Source organism: Chinchilla lanigera, unplaced genomic scaffold (genome assembly GCF_000276665.1).
Source record: "Chinchilla lanigera isolate Chin_1 unplaced genomic scaffold, ChiLan1.0 scaffold00029, whole genome shotgun sequence".
NCBI classification, from domain to species: domain Eukaryota; kingdom Metazoa; phylum Chordata; class Mammalia; order Rodentia; family Chinchillidae; genus Chinchilla; species Chinchilla lanigera.
The window spans coordinates 12,038,324-12,053,767 of NW_004955430.1; the positions used below are offsets into that span (position 1 = coordinate 12,038,324).

At 40.0% G+C, this 15,444-nt stretch overlaps 2 protein-coding genes across 3 annotated transcripts in view; one reads left to right on the forward strand and one right to left on the reverse strand.

Annotated features, from left to right (window-relative positions):
- Rab5a (RAB5A, member RAS oncogene family) overlaps window positions 1–1,680 on the forward strand; it is a 48,456-nt gene extending 46,776 nt beyond the window's left edge. For both annotated transcript variants that reach the window (XM_013515692.1, XM_005387462.2), the window contains exon 6: window positions 268–1,680. In XM_013515692.1, the coding sequence (XP_013371146.1) occupies window positions 268–383 (116 nt within the window). In that variant the 3' untranslated portion in view covers window positions 384–1,680. The remainder of the gene's footprint in view (window positions 1–267) is intronic.
- Window positions 1,068–15,444, reverse strand: part of Pp2d1 (protein phosphatase 2C-like domain containing 1) — a 31,050-nt gene continuing 16,673 nt past the window's right edge. The window contains exon 4 of the mRNA XM_005387461.2: window positions 1,068–2,673. Coding sequence (XP_005387518.1) covers window positions 1,874–2,673 — 800 coding nt within the window. The 3' untranslated portion in view covers window positions 1,068–1,873. The remainder of the gene's footprint in view (window positions 2,674–15,444) is intronic.

Here is a 15,444-nt window from a genome sequence, read left to right on the forward strand (position 1 = left end):
CAGCTCTTGTCAAGTTTCAGTTTCAGTTATGTGTCTACAGCTGGTCTCCATCTACCCCTTCTGAGAAACATCCAGAAATTAACTTCCCATCGGAGAGCACCCAGTGTTCTCTGGCATTTGATAGATACTCAGTAAACACTTGAACAGTGAACACAAGGCTGTGTGAAACTGTGGGGTTAATCTTGCTGGAAAGAAATACTATAAATAAGCAGATGAAGGAAATTTTAATAAGAATGTTCTAATTCTGTTTATTTTTGTATCCCTCAGCTAAAAAGTTGCCAAAGAATGAACCACAGAATCCAGGAGCAAATTCTGCTAGAGGAAGAGGAGTAGACCTCACTGAACCTACACAACCAACCAGAAATCAGTGTTGTAGTAACTAAATCTCCAGTTTGAGCTGGAATCTTCTGCTTCCTAAATGTTAATAACAGTGGAATTGGAGCATTTAACCAGCCCAGTATGACTCCCAAAACCCAAGAGACTTATGATAGAGTCAGATTTCTAATACAAAATTATTTTAAGTGTTTTGAACTTGATTTTTAATAATATGCATGTGTCCCTCTGACTAATGTTTCAGCAATAGAAAGGGAAAATGAGATCTGTGTGTAATTGTTTCACTGGAAAGTTGGCGGTAATCATTTCTCATCATCAGAAATAAAGACAAATGACTGTGTGGAGCCACAGTTAACCATCCAGTTTCTCCAAACTGGGACAGTAGTCACGTGCAAAAAAATTAGAAATTACTAATTTGGCCTTTCTGAAAAACATTTTAGAAAGATATAAATATATTTATGCTTAGCTACAGTATTCATGCAACCTTTCTTCTGTTATCTAAGGCGTACATTCCACATTTTATTAAGTTAACCACAAGAAAACAGTCCCATATTTCCAGGAAGAAAAGGAGTATTAATAGCATCTAAGTTATAGCCCATCTTACTATTTTTCTGAATGGGGTAAAGAAGTCAAATGTATCCCCACCTTGTTAGCAATATGAAAACTGAGAAATGAATTTTAATGAATAATGTTCCCTTCATGTGAGCTCTTCAAAAAAAGAAGCAAACCAGGTATCTGATTTTTTTTTTCCAATCACTGCAGGCCGTTACATAGGTCTTGTTTGGGGCAGGGAAGAGGCTTCTGTCCCCTTGGACGTAGTACAGTCAGTGCACTAACAATTATGTACATTCAAACTTGTTTTAAATTTTATCTTCAGCTGTACTGTAAATAGGGTACTGCATTGTAACCTCCATATATGTTTATTGTTTTCTGTAATATTTAAGAGTTGCTTAAAAGTATACAAAGTGTACAGTTACTAAAACAGCTAATTCTTCCTCTCACCCTTTGCAAAGAAGGGGCTTCAGTTCCTACATGGCCAGAACCATAATAAGAAATGTGTCTGTAATTTGTAACATAAATATTACAATGTTAGTAACATTTATCTTGCAGCCTTGTTTTTCAAAGTCCACTTTATTTTGATAAGTTCCGTATATTGCACTAATTTCTAGGTATTTTCATTATATGAAATCTACCATGCGTCAGATGATTTAATCTATTTAAGTGTCGAACTCTTAGCAGACCTCTTGTACATTTTACGGTAATTCAGAATTAGCAAGGAAAACAGTTCACCAGTGTTTAGTTTTATATTGAGGTGCTCAGGTTGGAATAAAGTGGTAAAAAAGCAAATACTAGTTTTTCTCTCTTTTTTGGCATAAAACAGTGAACATACATAGCCTAAAGTCTGCCTTTATATTTTCTTTACTGTGGTCTGAAAAATTATTTCCCATGGTGTTGATGTATCATCCTAATACTTGTTTTACTGAAGAACTGTCTTTGTAGCAATATATTTTGGTTCTCTGAATAACTGGAACTTAATTTTTTACATCAGCAACTGATACTCACTTCCATTGAGAAATATTACCATCACTGTAATATTGTCTCTGGAACCGGCCTCCAGAGCAGCATTTACAAGCTCACGGCTGATATACTCAGCTGCACCTTCAAAGAAATTCCTCGTGTCTGGCGAGTCTTCTTCGCTTGTTTGTGCATTGTCTGCACTGGGTGGGCTGGCAGTCTCTTCCTCCCTGCAAGCTTCATGATTAGTCATTTGTGGTGGAAATGTTTCCACATTTTTAGACTTAAAGTGTTCAGAATATTTTAAATCAGACAGTTTTGTCTTTAAATTTGTAGTTGACACATATTCATTAGATTCAGGGTTATATTGAAACAATACATGAATATTACTTTCTGATTCAGGAATGCCTGTATCACTGATTGAAAGATACAGAGGCTTCATGCATTGTGACTTGTTCTGTATGATGGGAGCACATGTTTCCTTGTATATCTGAAACAGGGTTATTGTCAGTGCTATGACTTCCTCTTTATCCAGAACTTCCCAGAGTCCATTAGTAGCTAAGATAAGGAATTGACATAAGTCATCAATAGGGACAGAAATAGTTTCAGGTGCTGGGATAATAAATTTTTTCAGCTTGAGATCTCCATGAAATCCAAGGCCTCGTGTCGTCTTTGTTTGCCCTTCCAAGAGCCCATACGGTTCAGTCGAAGTAATTAGTGCTCCACTCTGAAGGACTCTTCTTCTTTCACTGGTGTTCTCTGTGGTGTGTTCTTTGGTGAGACAAAATCCTTTTCCATTTCTGCATAAGACTGCTTGCACGTTACCTGAAAGGTTAGTTTTTGAAAAGACAGAATTTATCCTGAGAGATTTAATAACCATGTGTATCAAAGTATGCAGTTAAGTTTCCTGTTTCAATGCTAAACAGGCCGTGTAAAAATACTTCTTAAATATATACTGAATGATTTATAGTAACTTAGATTTCAAAGCAATGTATCTTTCATTGTCAAGTATTTGTACTGTTTAAAAGACTATTTAGTATTAAAATAACTAAAATCACAGATAGTGAGAAATACTTCCTAAATCAAGTTTCTGAGGGAGCTTCAGAATATTTTGGAGAGTTGAGTTGAACTTTTTTATACTCAGTGTATATTCCATACAGCAAATTCTTAAATATTTTAATAAATACTTTTTCAATGACAAACACACATTTTGGTTTTTTAAAAAAAATAGAATTTGACCATTCTATAACTGGTAAAGGTTACAAAATATATTTAATTCATGAGCAGTGAAAAAATTAGCATGCCATTCTGAATACCAGTAAAAAATGAGTGTGGTGGGAAAATGTATATATAAAATAAGCAACCAATATTACGTTAAACTTTTTGGCTGAAAACTTAAAAATTTAAAAGCTGATGGTACTTTGTTCATAATTCAAATGAACCTATGATAAGTCTAAAACATACTATGAAGAGATTTAAAGAATGTTGATGTTACTAAACTTTCATTCATTCATTAAAAAGTCACAACTTTTTTTAGTGGAGAGATTTTCTAGTCTGTAAGTACATAGTTGTGTTACAGATCAGACAGTACTTCTTGGTACAGAACCATGTATGATTTAAAGTCACCTAAAATGTGGCTGGTGATGCTGGATATTACATCTCTGAGAATTCAGATTCCCAGATTACCGTGCCAAATTTAGTTTGAGTATTCTGGTCTTACAGTGTTGTACCTGGGATCAGAATTTTATTGCTTACAGGGTTTAAATTTAAACCTTCAGTTTTTTAGGTAAAGAAATTAGGTTTAGGAGGCTGAGGGAGACAAAAGCTGGCTGCAGCACGTGTGCCGTGGGTTCACCCCCGATGTGGGGCAGAGCCCCAGCCCTGAAAACAGCTAAGCTCCACACAGTTGGTACGGTTGGACAGAAAGCCCAGCTTGATGAGCATGAAGGTCAGGTATAGACAGGTATGACTCATGTACATAATGCTAATTATCTGAGCTGCAGGATTGGGACCAAAAGGTGATGTATATAAAAAATGTTTCAGGAACCTGAGAGCTATGTAGATGGTAGTTTTGAAAACTGCAGGCCCTCGCTTCTGGTTTGGTTACTAATATTTTGTGTTAACTTGTCTTTACTGATCATTCGGCTTACGTTCAGCAGAAGGTAAATCATTAAAATTCTTGACTTTTGCTGAGTTGCGAATTGCTAATTAGGAGCAAGGGGACGTCGAATGGCATTGAGCATAGCTGTTTAAACTCAACATTAGGAAGGCACAGGGGTGGGTGGGTGTTGGTGTGGGGACTAAAGCCAGAGCCTTGCACGTGCTAGGTACATCCACAGCCTTCTGTTTCCTATTTTGAGACAAGATCTTGCCAGTTACGGGCTGCCTTCAAATTTTCAATCCTCCTGCCTCAGCTTCCACCATGACCTGCAGTACCTTTTTTAGTTAGAAAATACTTGTTGGCCTCTGGCAAGCCAAAGCCCAGTCAGTGAAAAGACACTGTACCCTTGTTAGTGACTTAATACGCTATATAAGCCGGGTATGGTGGTACACTCTTGTAATCCCAGCGCTCATGAGGCGGAGGCAGGCGGATCGCAGCAAGAGTGAGCCCAGCCCGGGATACGTAGTGAGTTCAAGGCCAGCCTGTGCCACACAGCAAGACCTTGTCTCAAATTAATTGAAAAAGGAAAGAAAGGGGAAAGAATTTAATTCCAGTACAAACTTAAAGGGTGGTAGACAAGTGTTCTGATTTCAGTTCCCTCTGCCTGTTAAATTTAGCCATGTGCACTTTGCCTGCTCCCACCTGCCCCTTGCTAGAGAAGAAGAAATGCCATTTGGGCTAATTTTACTCCTTGTGAATGTCCCTTAGGTTCAGCACAGTAGAACTTTGGGCCATTAGTCCTTGGTTGTGGTCCTAGATCTACCACTGGCTTACTGTTAGGCTTTAAGGATGTTACTTAATTGACGATTTATTCATCCTGTTAAAAAGGGAGAGACTGCCTGCTGATTAGTTCATATCTGTCTGTGTGAACGGTGCATGGAGGAGGCGGGGAACTAGTGTTTCTCAGCTAATGTTTGTATCCCAAGAGGTAGAGGGTCAGTACAATGAAACTAATGAAACATGCAGAAGTTGGATGGGGAATAGTTGAGCGTTGTGGCGCACAACTGTAATCCTAACACAAGACTGAGGCAGGAAGATCACAAGTTCAAACCCAACCTGGGTAAGTTATAAACTTACCAAGACCCTGTCTGTTTTGTTCTTTGAGACAAGGTATTGCTATGTAGTTTGGCTGACCTTGAACTCTCTGTGTAGCCCAGCTTGGTCTTGAACTCAAGATGATCCTCCTGCCTCAGCCTCCCAAGTGCTAGGATAACAAGCATATGCCACCATGCCCAGTGAGTTTGATTTTTTTGGTTTTTCTTTTTAAGACGTTGTCTGAAAATAAGAGCTGGGGATGCATCTCAGTGGGAAGGTCCTGGATTCAAGCCCCAGTACTGAAAGGTAAAGTTACTTCCTATTCCAGGAAGGGGAAGGCAGGAAAGGAGAGGCCAGTAAAAGAAAACAAACAAACAAAAAAACCAGGAAATGATCAGTGTTTTCATTTCAGACATAGAGATAAAATTTCAAGGACATTCTTAAGCATAGGAAGTAGGTAGTAGTAACTTGGGAACAGAGGAAATACTGGGGAAAGGAGAGTGAGCAATTGCAAAGGAGCGTAAATGAGTTCGTGTAAAGGGGAGTAGGAACTGTCCATTCTTTCCATTAAGGCTCTGATTTCAGCAAGGCGGCTTTGTGACACCTACTGGTGATCAGCGTGAGAGCCTTGCTAATGCAGAACTAGTTTTCACCAGACGTTTTGCAAGATAGATGATCGTGAAATAATCTGCACATTGTTCTTTGCTGTGGTCCTAAAGCTGGCAACATTTTACCCACGGGTTTCAATTATTTATGAGATATTTGTTGAGTATGTTCTCAGAATCACATTTGTATATATGTAACTACTGGGAAGGTGTAAGAAGTTCAGTGTTAAAAATGTGGTTTTTAAGCCAAGTGGGTGATACATGCCTGTAATCCCAGCGCTCGGGGCTGAGGCAGGAGGATTGCCTCAGTTCAAGTCCAGCCTGGGCTACACAGTAGAAAGTTTAAGGCTAGTCTGAACTACATGGTGAATCCCTGTTTCAAAAATCCAAAAGGAAAAGAAAAAAGATTTTTAGGCTGGTTTGTAACTCAGTAGTAGAGCATGTGCTTAGCATACGCCAAGCCCTCCCTGGGTTCAGTCCCAAAGGAGGGAGGAAGAAGGGAAAGAGCAAGGAAGGGAGAAAGGTTTCTTCCTTGCATAACATGAGACTCTGGGATTGGATTAGGCTTTAGGAGAAAAGAATAGGGCTAGACAGTTCTAAACGAACTGATAAAACAGGAATTATAAAACTTTACATGTTTATAGAAACAATCATATCTTCACAAGAAAATAAAAATAAATGAGATCTATGAAAACTTGGTGAAAGAAAAACCCAAATAGTAAAGAATATACCCTAAAAGTGCAGAAAACTGGTGGTCACTTGAAGTATGATTTTAAGTTAGATCAACAAGCCGGGCGTGGTGGTACACGCCTGTAATCCCAGCACTCGGGAGGCTGAGGCAGGAGGATTGTTGCAAGTTCGAGACCAGCCTGGCCTACAAAGTGAGCTCAAGGTCAGCCTGAACTGCATAGCAAGACCCTGTCTCAAAAAAGACAAGAAAAAATAAGTAAATTAGATCAACAAGTCCTGGCTTATTCACTATCATAGTTATGTGATCTTATTTCATGCCTTGAGGTGCTTCCATATGTATTAAAAACGATTAATTTCACAGTTTATGAAGACTAAAGTCTTCATAAGGAGTAAAACCAGTCACTTAGGAGCTAGGTGGTAGCTCAGTAGTGCAGGACTTGCCTCAGCATACGCAAGGCCTTGGGTTCAATCCCCAACAGGAAAAAAAAGGTACTTGATTAAGAGAAAAGAGGCCTGAGAGGTAGTGGGTAAAGTTGTGCCTTGTCTCAATCTAGTGTGAGCTCATGAAGGGAAAGGTAGGGCACTGGGAAATAACTGGTTTATAGAGCCTTGTCAAAAGTAATTATTGGGGCATCCCACTTGCGCCGCCTTTTGTCTGTCTCTTGAACAGGAGCTTGCTTTCTCTCAATAAAAATATTCTGCTCTTAACCTCTGTGGTTCCAAAAATTCGTTCTTCAGTTTTAGAAAACACGAACTCGTCACATACCTTTCAGGTTGGGAGTTTCTTTCCCCTATATCGTTAGGAGGTCTTCCACCAAGATCACTGGATGGAGACATGGGATGTTCACAGTCGAAGTTGCCTACTCCTTTTAGAGTGCATAATTAAACATGGGAAGGTGTTTGACCCTTGCACATTGAAAAAGAGCCATTTAATATTTTTCTGCGCGTGCGCATGGCCTACCTATCCCCTAGAGCCAAAATGGAATGCACAGACTTAAGGCCTGCCCAAGATAAAAATATCACAGGCCTTTGGATAGGTCCTCTGCAGAGTATCTGTCACTGCCAGTCAACAATTATGACCCCCCTCAACCTGAAGAAGTCATTGCTCATGATTCCCTCACGGCAGTACGGGTTCCTTCTTCAGAGGGGGAATATTACAGGCAGCTGAGTTGGGTAGAAATACTACAGGCAGTCAGACAGGGCTAGGCCTCCGGATGAGCCAGTGCAGAAGATGGGATGGAGACCTTGCAAATGGAGAGACAGGCACTTCTCTGTGGGCCAGACCGCAAGACAAAAGATGAAATAAATGCACCCGCAGACCTCCCTAGGGGCGGACATGAGGGATCGATATCCTAAATAGGTAGCAGTCACTTGGAAAAAGCCAGGAAGAGTCACTAACACAACCCGCTACAGGAAAAGCCTCTGTTCTGTACTCATGCCCGCTTGCTACGTGATTTGCTTGTAATCTTATTGGTTGACCATAGTTTTGTCCCATCTAGCGAGTTCCCATGTTTGCCACCTTGGGCCCGCCTCACTTCATGGTTTTGCTCAATAAGAGCCCCTAAAAAAGACAGGTTCCTGGGCAACCCCTCGGGCCCCTTCTGTCCCTCTCCTGGACAGAAGCTTTCTTTCCCTAAACAAATATATTCTGCTCTTTTAAAAAAAGTAATTATTAAGAATATACAGGGCCAGGGATCTAGCTCAGTGGCATAGTGCCTGCCTGGCAAGTGTGAGGTCCTGAGTTGAATTCCTGGTACCAAAATTAAACACACACACATACACATACACACAACTGGGCATGGTGGTACATGCCTGTAATCCCAGCATGCAGAATTACCATGAGTTTGAAGTCAACCTGGGCTACTACATAGTGAATTTAAGGCCAGCCTAAACTACACACACAGCAGACCCTGTCTCAAAAAAAATAAAATTCAATTTAAATAGTTCAATAGCAGATACACCAAAATATTCAACTATTTAAGAGCAGTTAATGGAACAATCTGGGTCTTGGATTAACCATCCTGCTAAGTACAAGTAAATATCTGGCTAATAAACTGTTACATCATGTACATTAATGAGATGGCAAGAAAATACAGAAATTTGAAGTCATAAAGGTAATCATTAATGACTGAATTCCAAAGGATACTGTACTAGATTAGATTTCCTCTTATTGAGACAAAATACCTGATAACCACAGTTTATGAGAGGCTGCAAGACACTGTCTCAAAAAGAAGGAAAAAAAAAAAAAGCCGGGCATGGTGGCGCACGCCTGTAATCCCAGCACTCGGGAGGCTAAGGCAGGAGGATCGTTGTGAGTTCGAGGCCAGCAGGGGCTACAAAGTGAGCTCAAGCCCAGCCTGAACTGCACAGTGAGACACTGTCTCAAAGAGACAAAAAAAAAGGCTGCAGCTCATGGTCACGTGGCTCCAAGGCAGAGGAAAGCTGCCCAACTCATGGCACCTGGAAAGCAGACAACAGAGGAAGAGACAAAGAGGAAGGAACCCTGCCAGGTAAGTCCCCAAGGTCACACAAATGAACTACTTCCTCCCAGTAGATTCCAGCTGAAAAGCCTGTTGAATGACGGTGTTCTTATAATTTAGGCACCTTTCAAAGTGTCTGAAACTAGGCAAGTTGACAAGGGTAACAGTTGCACTCCATATGTTCAAATTTTTAACCTGGGAAATGGAAAATTTTCAAAATTATCATCTAGAGAGGAAAACTGTAATGTCTGAAATGCAAAATACACTGGATATGATTAAGGGCAGAACAACATAACAAGAAAAGGTCAGCCAGGCATGGTGGTACATGCATGTAATCCCAGCACTTCAGAGGCTGAGGGAGGATGATTTGGACTGCAAGGCCAACCTGCACTGTGTAGCAAGACCTGTCTCTAGCAACAAAATTTAAAAATAAAAAGCACTGGAGTTGTAGCTTGGTGGCACAACACCCTAGTACCACAAAAAAAAAAAAAAAAAAAATAGTAAAGAAAAAGGATCAAAAATGGGGAACATTAGAAAACTGCAAGATGGGGCTGGGGATTTAGCTCAGTGGCACAGTGCCTGCCTGGCAAGCACAAGGTCGTGAGTTCAATTCCCGGTACCAGAAAAAAAAAAAAGAAAAAGAAAACTCCAAGATGATAAATGTATATTTAACTATACCAAAAATCATTAAGTATAAATGGAATAAACATCCAGCTTAAAAATACAGGCTGCACAGGTGCAAGTGTCTCGGTCCTTCTTTTCAATCCTGGCCTTCCAGCTGTCACACCTCAGTGAAAGGCGTCACTGGTGAGGAGGTAATATGCTATTTTTCACAACCATTAGGCTGTAACTACTTGTTAGATCTTTCTTGCGTATCTCTGTCTTCCTGAGAAACCACTTTGAAGATACCACCATGACAACAACTATTGAGAATAGTTAATGATTATTCAATAGGTCACTCATGTATAGCTCTATTTTCTTTAGAAGCCATTTTGAAGATACCAAAGTATAGTACAACAACTATTGATAATCTCCTACCTCTTTTGTCTGTAACTCACTATTATTTGTCTGTTTTCCTAAGAAACTATCTTGTAGATAATATGTAAAACAATAACCACTGATAATTTCCTACCACTTTGTCTGTAATTTGGTAAGCCCCCCCATTATTGTTATCCTTCTTTTACTCTTTAAAATAAAAAAAAAAACTAAAAAAAAGAAGATACCACCATGTATTACAGCAGCCATTGATATTTTCCTACTAATCTGTCCATAACTCTGTAATGTTTGTATTCTTCCTATGCTATTTTGTAAATGGATGTATGTTTATTACTATGTGTTTCCTACAACAAACATTGAGAATAGTCAATGAATATTCAATTGGTCACTCATGTATAGCTCTCTTTATTTTCTTTAAAAAGCACTTTGAAGATACCAAAGTATAGTGCATCAACCATTGATAATAACCTACCACTTCTGTCTGTAACTCACTATTATTTGTCTATTTGTTTTCCTGAGAAACGATCTTATAGATAACAATATGTAAAACAACAACTATTGATAATTTCCTACCACTTTGTCTATAATTTGGTAAGCCCCCCTATTACCATGTTACCTTCTTTTACTCTTTAAAATAAAAAATAAATAAATAAATAAAAATACAGGCTGATGGCAGAGTGGTGAGAAGCAGAGAAAGAGCCTCTGAGATTTCATGTCAAGATGATGGAATATAGTAACATGAGGATGAGGAGGAGGAAAGTGGGTCCCCAGGACCCACAAAGCATCTGAAGCAAGAATTAAAGCTCACAGAAGAGCAAAGAGACTTCAGTGAAGAAGGGGGTGGCAGACAGCACATTCTCCCTGCATCTGGATTCACTGCACGAGATGGACAGCTGGAACCTGCAAATGCAGGGTAACTAATGGCAAACTCAGAGGCCTCCTCCCACCAGTAGAACAGAGGAGTGGATGCAGCAGACTGCATTGGCTGGTGAATTATTCTGGATCAGACAACCCCAAGCAGAGTGACTGGCTGATGGCCACCTTGAACAGAGGCCAGCTGACCTCAGAACAGTTGCCAGCCAGCTCCATCTAGTGACGCCCAGGCTCAGGTTGAGGCCACTGAGTTCAAGCCAGCATGAGGTACACGGAGTGTTACAGGCTGACCAAATCAGGTTCCAGCCTCACAGCCAGAACCCAACCTGAACTTCAGTGGAACTAAGATGCAGGCTTCCTGGGATTATTCGTTACCCCACCATAAAGCTACAGCTGGCTGACTGGGATTAATCAGCTCAGAATGAACTCTGCCCATTTTGTCTACCAGTAACAGCACAGGCATGCCTTGAAGTAGACATTTTATGTTTCTTATTTCCTTTTTTTTTCTTTCTTGTGTTTGTTTTGTTTATTCTAGATTGTTTTTTATTTTATGTGAATGTGAAGATGATTTCTGGTCTTTCTGTTCTGCTCTGATATTTGTTTTTCTTTTGTCTCTTTGAGACAGGGTCTCCCTATGCAGTTCAGGCTGGCCTTGAGCTCACTTTGTAGCCCAGGCTGGTCTCGAACTCACAACTATCCTCCTGCCTCAGCCTCCCAAGTGCTAGGATTACAGACATGCACCACCGCACCTGCTGTGATCTGTTCTGTTTTTATTTCTCGCATTCCCTCAAGTCTTCTTCACCAGTTTCACAAAGTTTGTGTTATCTTCCTTTGTCCTCCAGCTTTGTTTCTAATCTCTTCCTCTGCTTCTATTCCTCTATTTTTCCCTCTATCCTCTTTGAACTTTTCCCCTGATGGTAAAACCACCATATTGAGGGCTTTTTAATGTATATATTTTTCTAATTTTAGATTTTTTTAATATAACCACAAATCTAGTTCATACTGCTAAAGGTGCAAATAGTTACTATAGTTTGGCATTTTCTAGGCTATGTTTGATGCTATTGTTACATCTGATTATACTTTCAGCAAGGTGACGTAATTGTAATCAGTTGTTCTTCCTACTATACCACGACTGAGATTGCCTAGGGGTCATAATTAATGCTCTAGGCCAGTGTCAAAGATACAGAGATGGGGCAAGTAGGCAGCAACCTCTCATCCCCAATAAAGCGAAAAATAGGTTCTTCCAATAGACTCAAAACCCAAAACCAGGAAGACCTCTCTAGGTCTACACCTGGAAGACCTCTCTAGTCATTTTCTAAGGGTTTTAAGCACTAGCAGTAAAGCTACTCACCATAAGAAATGTACAATCATCAACCCAGAAAGAAAAAAGAAAATGAGAAGACACTTAAGATTCAAACCCAGATGTCCAGCTCACCAAAGGCAAACCCAGCAGAAAATGAGGTGAAACAATTCAAAAGCCCTCCACCTAGAGTCTGAAGGGATAACCCCAGAAGTAACAAAGCAGATAAATGAGGCTGTATAAAAAATCAAATCAGAAATAATCTTTCAGGTAACTACAGAGATGATGACCATAGTTAAAGATATGGTTAATGACTAGAGCAGATGCAGATTTTCTAAAAAAAAAAGGAAAAAGAAAATGGAGCTTAGCAAAATGATAGAAACTATGAATGTCCAATATAGGAAAGAAATGGAATCAGTGAAACAGATTCAAACATATCCACGAGATTAAAAATTCCATTGAAAGTACACAAAGCAGAATGAGTCATTGTGAGGACAGAGTATCAGATAGCCAGATATTATGGTTAGCAATCATGAAAACAGACTTTTATAAAAATCAAAGGACCAAAACAAATCACTCCTACAGCTGCTAGATGATGCACAGAAGAGAAACATAAGATTAATTGGAGTCAATGAAGAAGCAGGAGATAACACAAATGGCATAAAAACCTGTTCACAGAAGTAATGGGAGAAAACATCCCAAGCAAGGTAAAAAGAATTTGACATATGGCTGGGGATTTAGCTCAGCGGCACAACACTTGCCTGGCAAGCACAAGGTCCTGAGTTCAGTTCCTGGTACTGGAAAAAAAAAAAAAATTTGACATACAGATGCGATGTATATAGAACTACAATTAGCCATGATTTTTAAAAAAAAAAAAACTATACCAAGGCATATAGTAGTCAATATCCCACAAATTGAACAGTAAAACAATATTGTCTTGGTTACTTTTCTCTCGTTGCTGGGACAAAATATCTGATGACCAAAATTAAGGAAGGAAAGGTTTATTTCGCTTACCGTTTGTGGAGGTTTCAATCCGTACTAGGCATGATTATAAGGCAGAGTGGCACATGGCAGAGGGCTGCATCTCAGGGCGACAGCACAGCAAGGCCACCAGCACACACCAGGGCACACACACCAGGGCGGAATGTGGGAGGAGTGCCCCAAGCACTTCTTCCTCTCCCTTACATAGGCAAACTATCCACTCCCGGACGGGTGTAGCTCTCACACCCATATTCAAACTCTAATAGCCTGCCCCAGGGCCGCAGGAGGCTTTGGGGGGACACACAGACAAAAACCATAACAAATATTAAAAGCTGTGAAGAGAAATCACTTATAAATGAAAGACTATCAGAAGCACAGCAGAATCCTGAACATAGACCCTCAAAGAGATGTTGAAGTATTTCAAGCTATAAAAGAAAACATCCAACTCAGATTGATGTACCCCACCATTATGGTTTATGTCTAGATGCCTCCCTAAAGCCTCATGCAGTCACTAGGTGGGCTTCTAGAGTTTTTGATATACTCATGCTCTAATGAGATATGAGTGTGAGTGCTATACTCATGGTTCATTGGGATTATGGGTGTGAGTGCTACACCCACCCTGCACTAGGTGTAGCAGGGTGGTAGCCAGCATACAATATAAGGTCAGGAAAGAGGCTTCCTGGCTGCTGCTCATCCCCTTTTGCTCTTGCTGATTTTCCTGTTCCCTACCTTCATGAATGGTTGTCCTGTGCCATATACAACTCTGCCTTGGAGCCAGCCAGGTATGGACTGAAACCTCCACAAACTAAGCTAAATAAGCCTTTCCTTCCTTAATTTTCAGAGTTGACTATTTTGTCCCAACAATGAGAAAAAGTAACTGAGACACCCACAAAACTATCTTTCATTACTAATGGAAAATAAGATACTTTCATGACAAATAACATGTGATGGAATTCCACTCCAAAATTTTCTGAAGGACATTCTGGAAAGAGCTAAGGAGGGATACAGGTCCATGAACCTCAACAGACTGAGTCCACCTGATAAGGCAAGTAATTAAACATGGGGGAAAAGGAGCTAACAAGAAGAAAATAACATGACAAGGATAGTCAGTTCCCATCAATTATAACCATAAATGTAAATAGTCTCAATACACCAATCAAAACAGACTGGCAGAATGTATCAAGAAGCAAGATCCAACAATGTACTGCATACAAGAAACACATTTAATTCAAAAAGAAATTCATAAATTGAAAGTCAAAGGATAGAAAATAATACTCCATACAATTAGACCCTGAAAGAAAGCAGTGGTAGTTACTCTATTTTCAGACAAAGTATATTTCAAGCCAAGACTAATTAAGAGATAAAAAGTTCACTACATCCTTCTTAAGGGAATAATCCAAGAAGTAGACATAACACTCATAAATAGACCAAATAACAGTACACCAAACTATATAAAACAAATATTAACAGACATGAAAAGTTAAATAAGCATTTATACAACTGTAATGGGGGACATCAGTACTCCATTTTTACAAATAGATCAACTACATATACACACTAACACACACAAAAAAATGAAAAATCAGAACTGACCAAAACTTTTGAACAAGTGCACTTAGTAGATGTCTACAGAATGGTCTACCCACAACATCAGAATAAACCTTCTCAGCTGCACAGGGGACGTTCTCCACAATAGACCACTTACTAGATCATACAGCATGCTTAAGTGGAGCCACAGTAAGGCTGGGTGAGCCATGGGAACCTTGGTGAGCTGCTCAAGAGGAGAGAGGAGAGAAGCTCTTCCCAACACCTCCCCAAACATTGCAGGGACCACAGTGAGCATTGGGAGGCTTGGTGAACCACTTGGGAGGGGAAAACCTCACCCACCCCCCTGCCACCATTGCAAGAGCCATGCTGAGCTTCAGGGAACCGTCCAGAGAAACCCTGGTGCCTGGCCCGTACTCCTACATTGCAGATGGACAGCCAGTGTGGGAAGTGCCCAGGACATGGCAACCAGCTCATATGGAGGGACCCTAGGGTAAGTCCACTCTAACAAGAGAAAACATTTTATACAAACACCTAATCTATGAGCAGTTCTGTTATATAACTATAGACTGTGCTCCTATAGTCTAAAGTACAAAGTCGATAGTTACCACAGTTTGTCAGTTTCTAAACTGTGCTTATTGCTAATTGTACTACTGTAGCTAGGATGTCGTATCTGTTTTAATCAGTTGTTTTCCCTGGTATAACAATAAGGGGAAGCTCTGGGGTAATAACTTCAGCACAGTCCTACACGTAAAGACTGGAGACTGAGCCAAACAGAAACCAACATCCCATTCTCAATTAATTAGGAAGATAGGATCTTGAGAAAGACACAACCCCAAAATCTCCTACACACAGGATACCCCTGAAGTACACACTTCCTGAAGAGGCCTTGATACTAGTGCTTTGACTACCTACCAACAAAACTTAAAA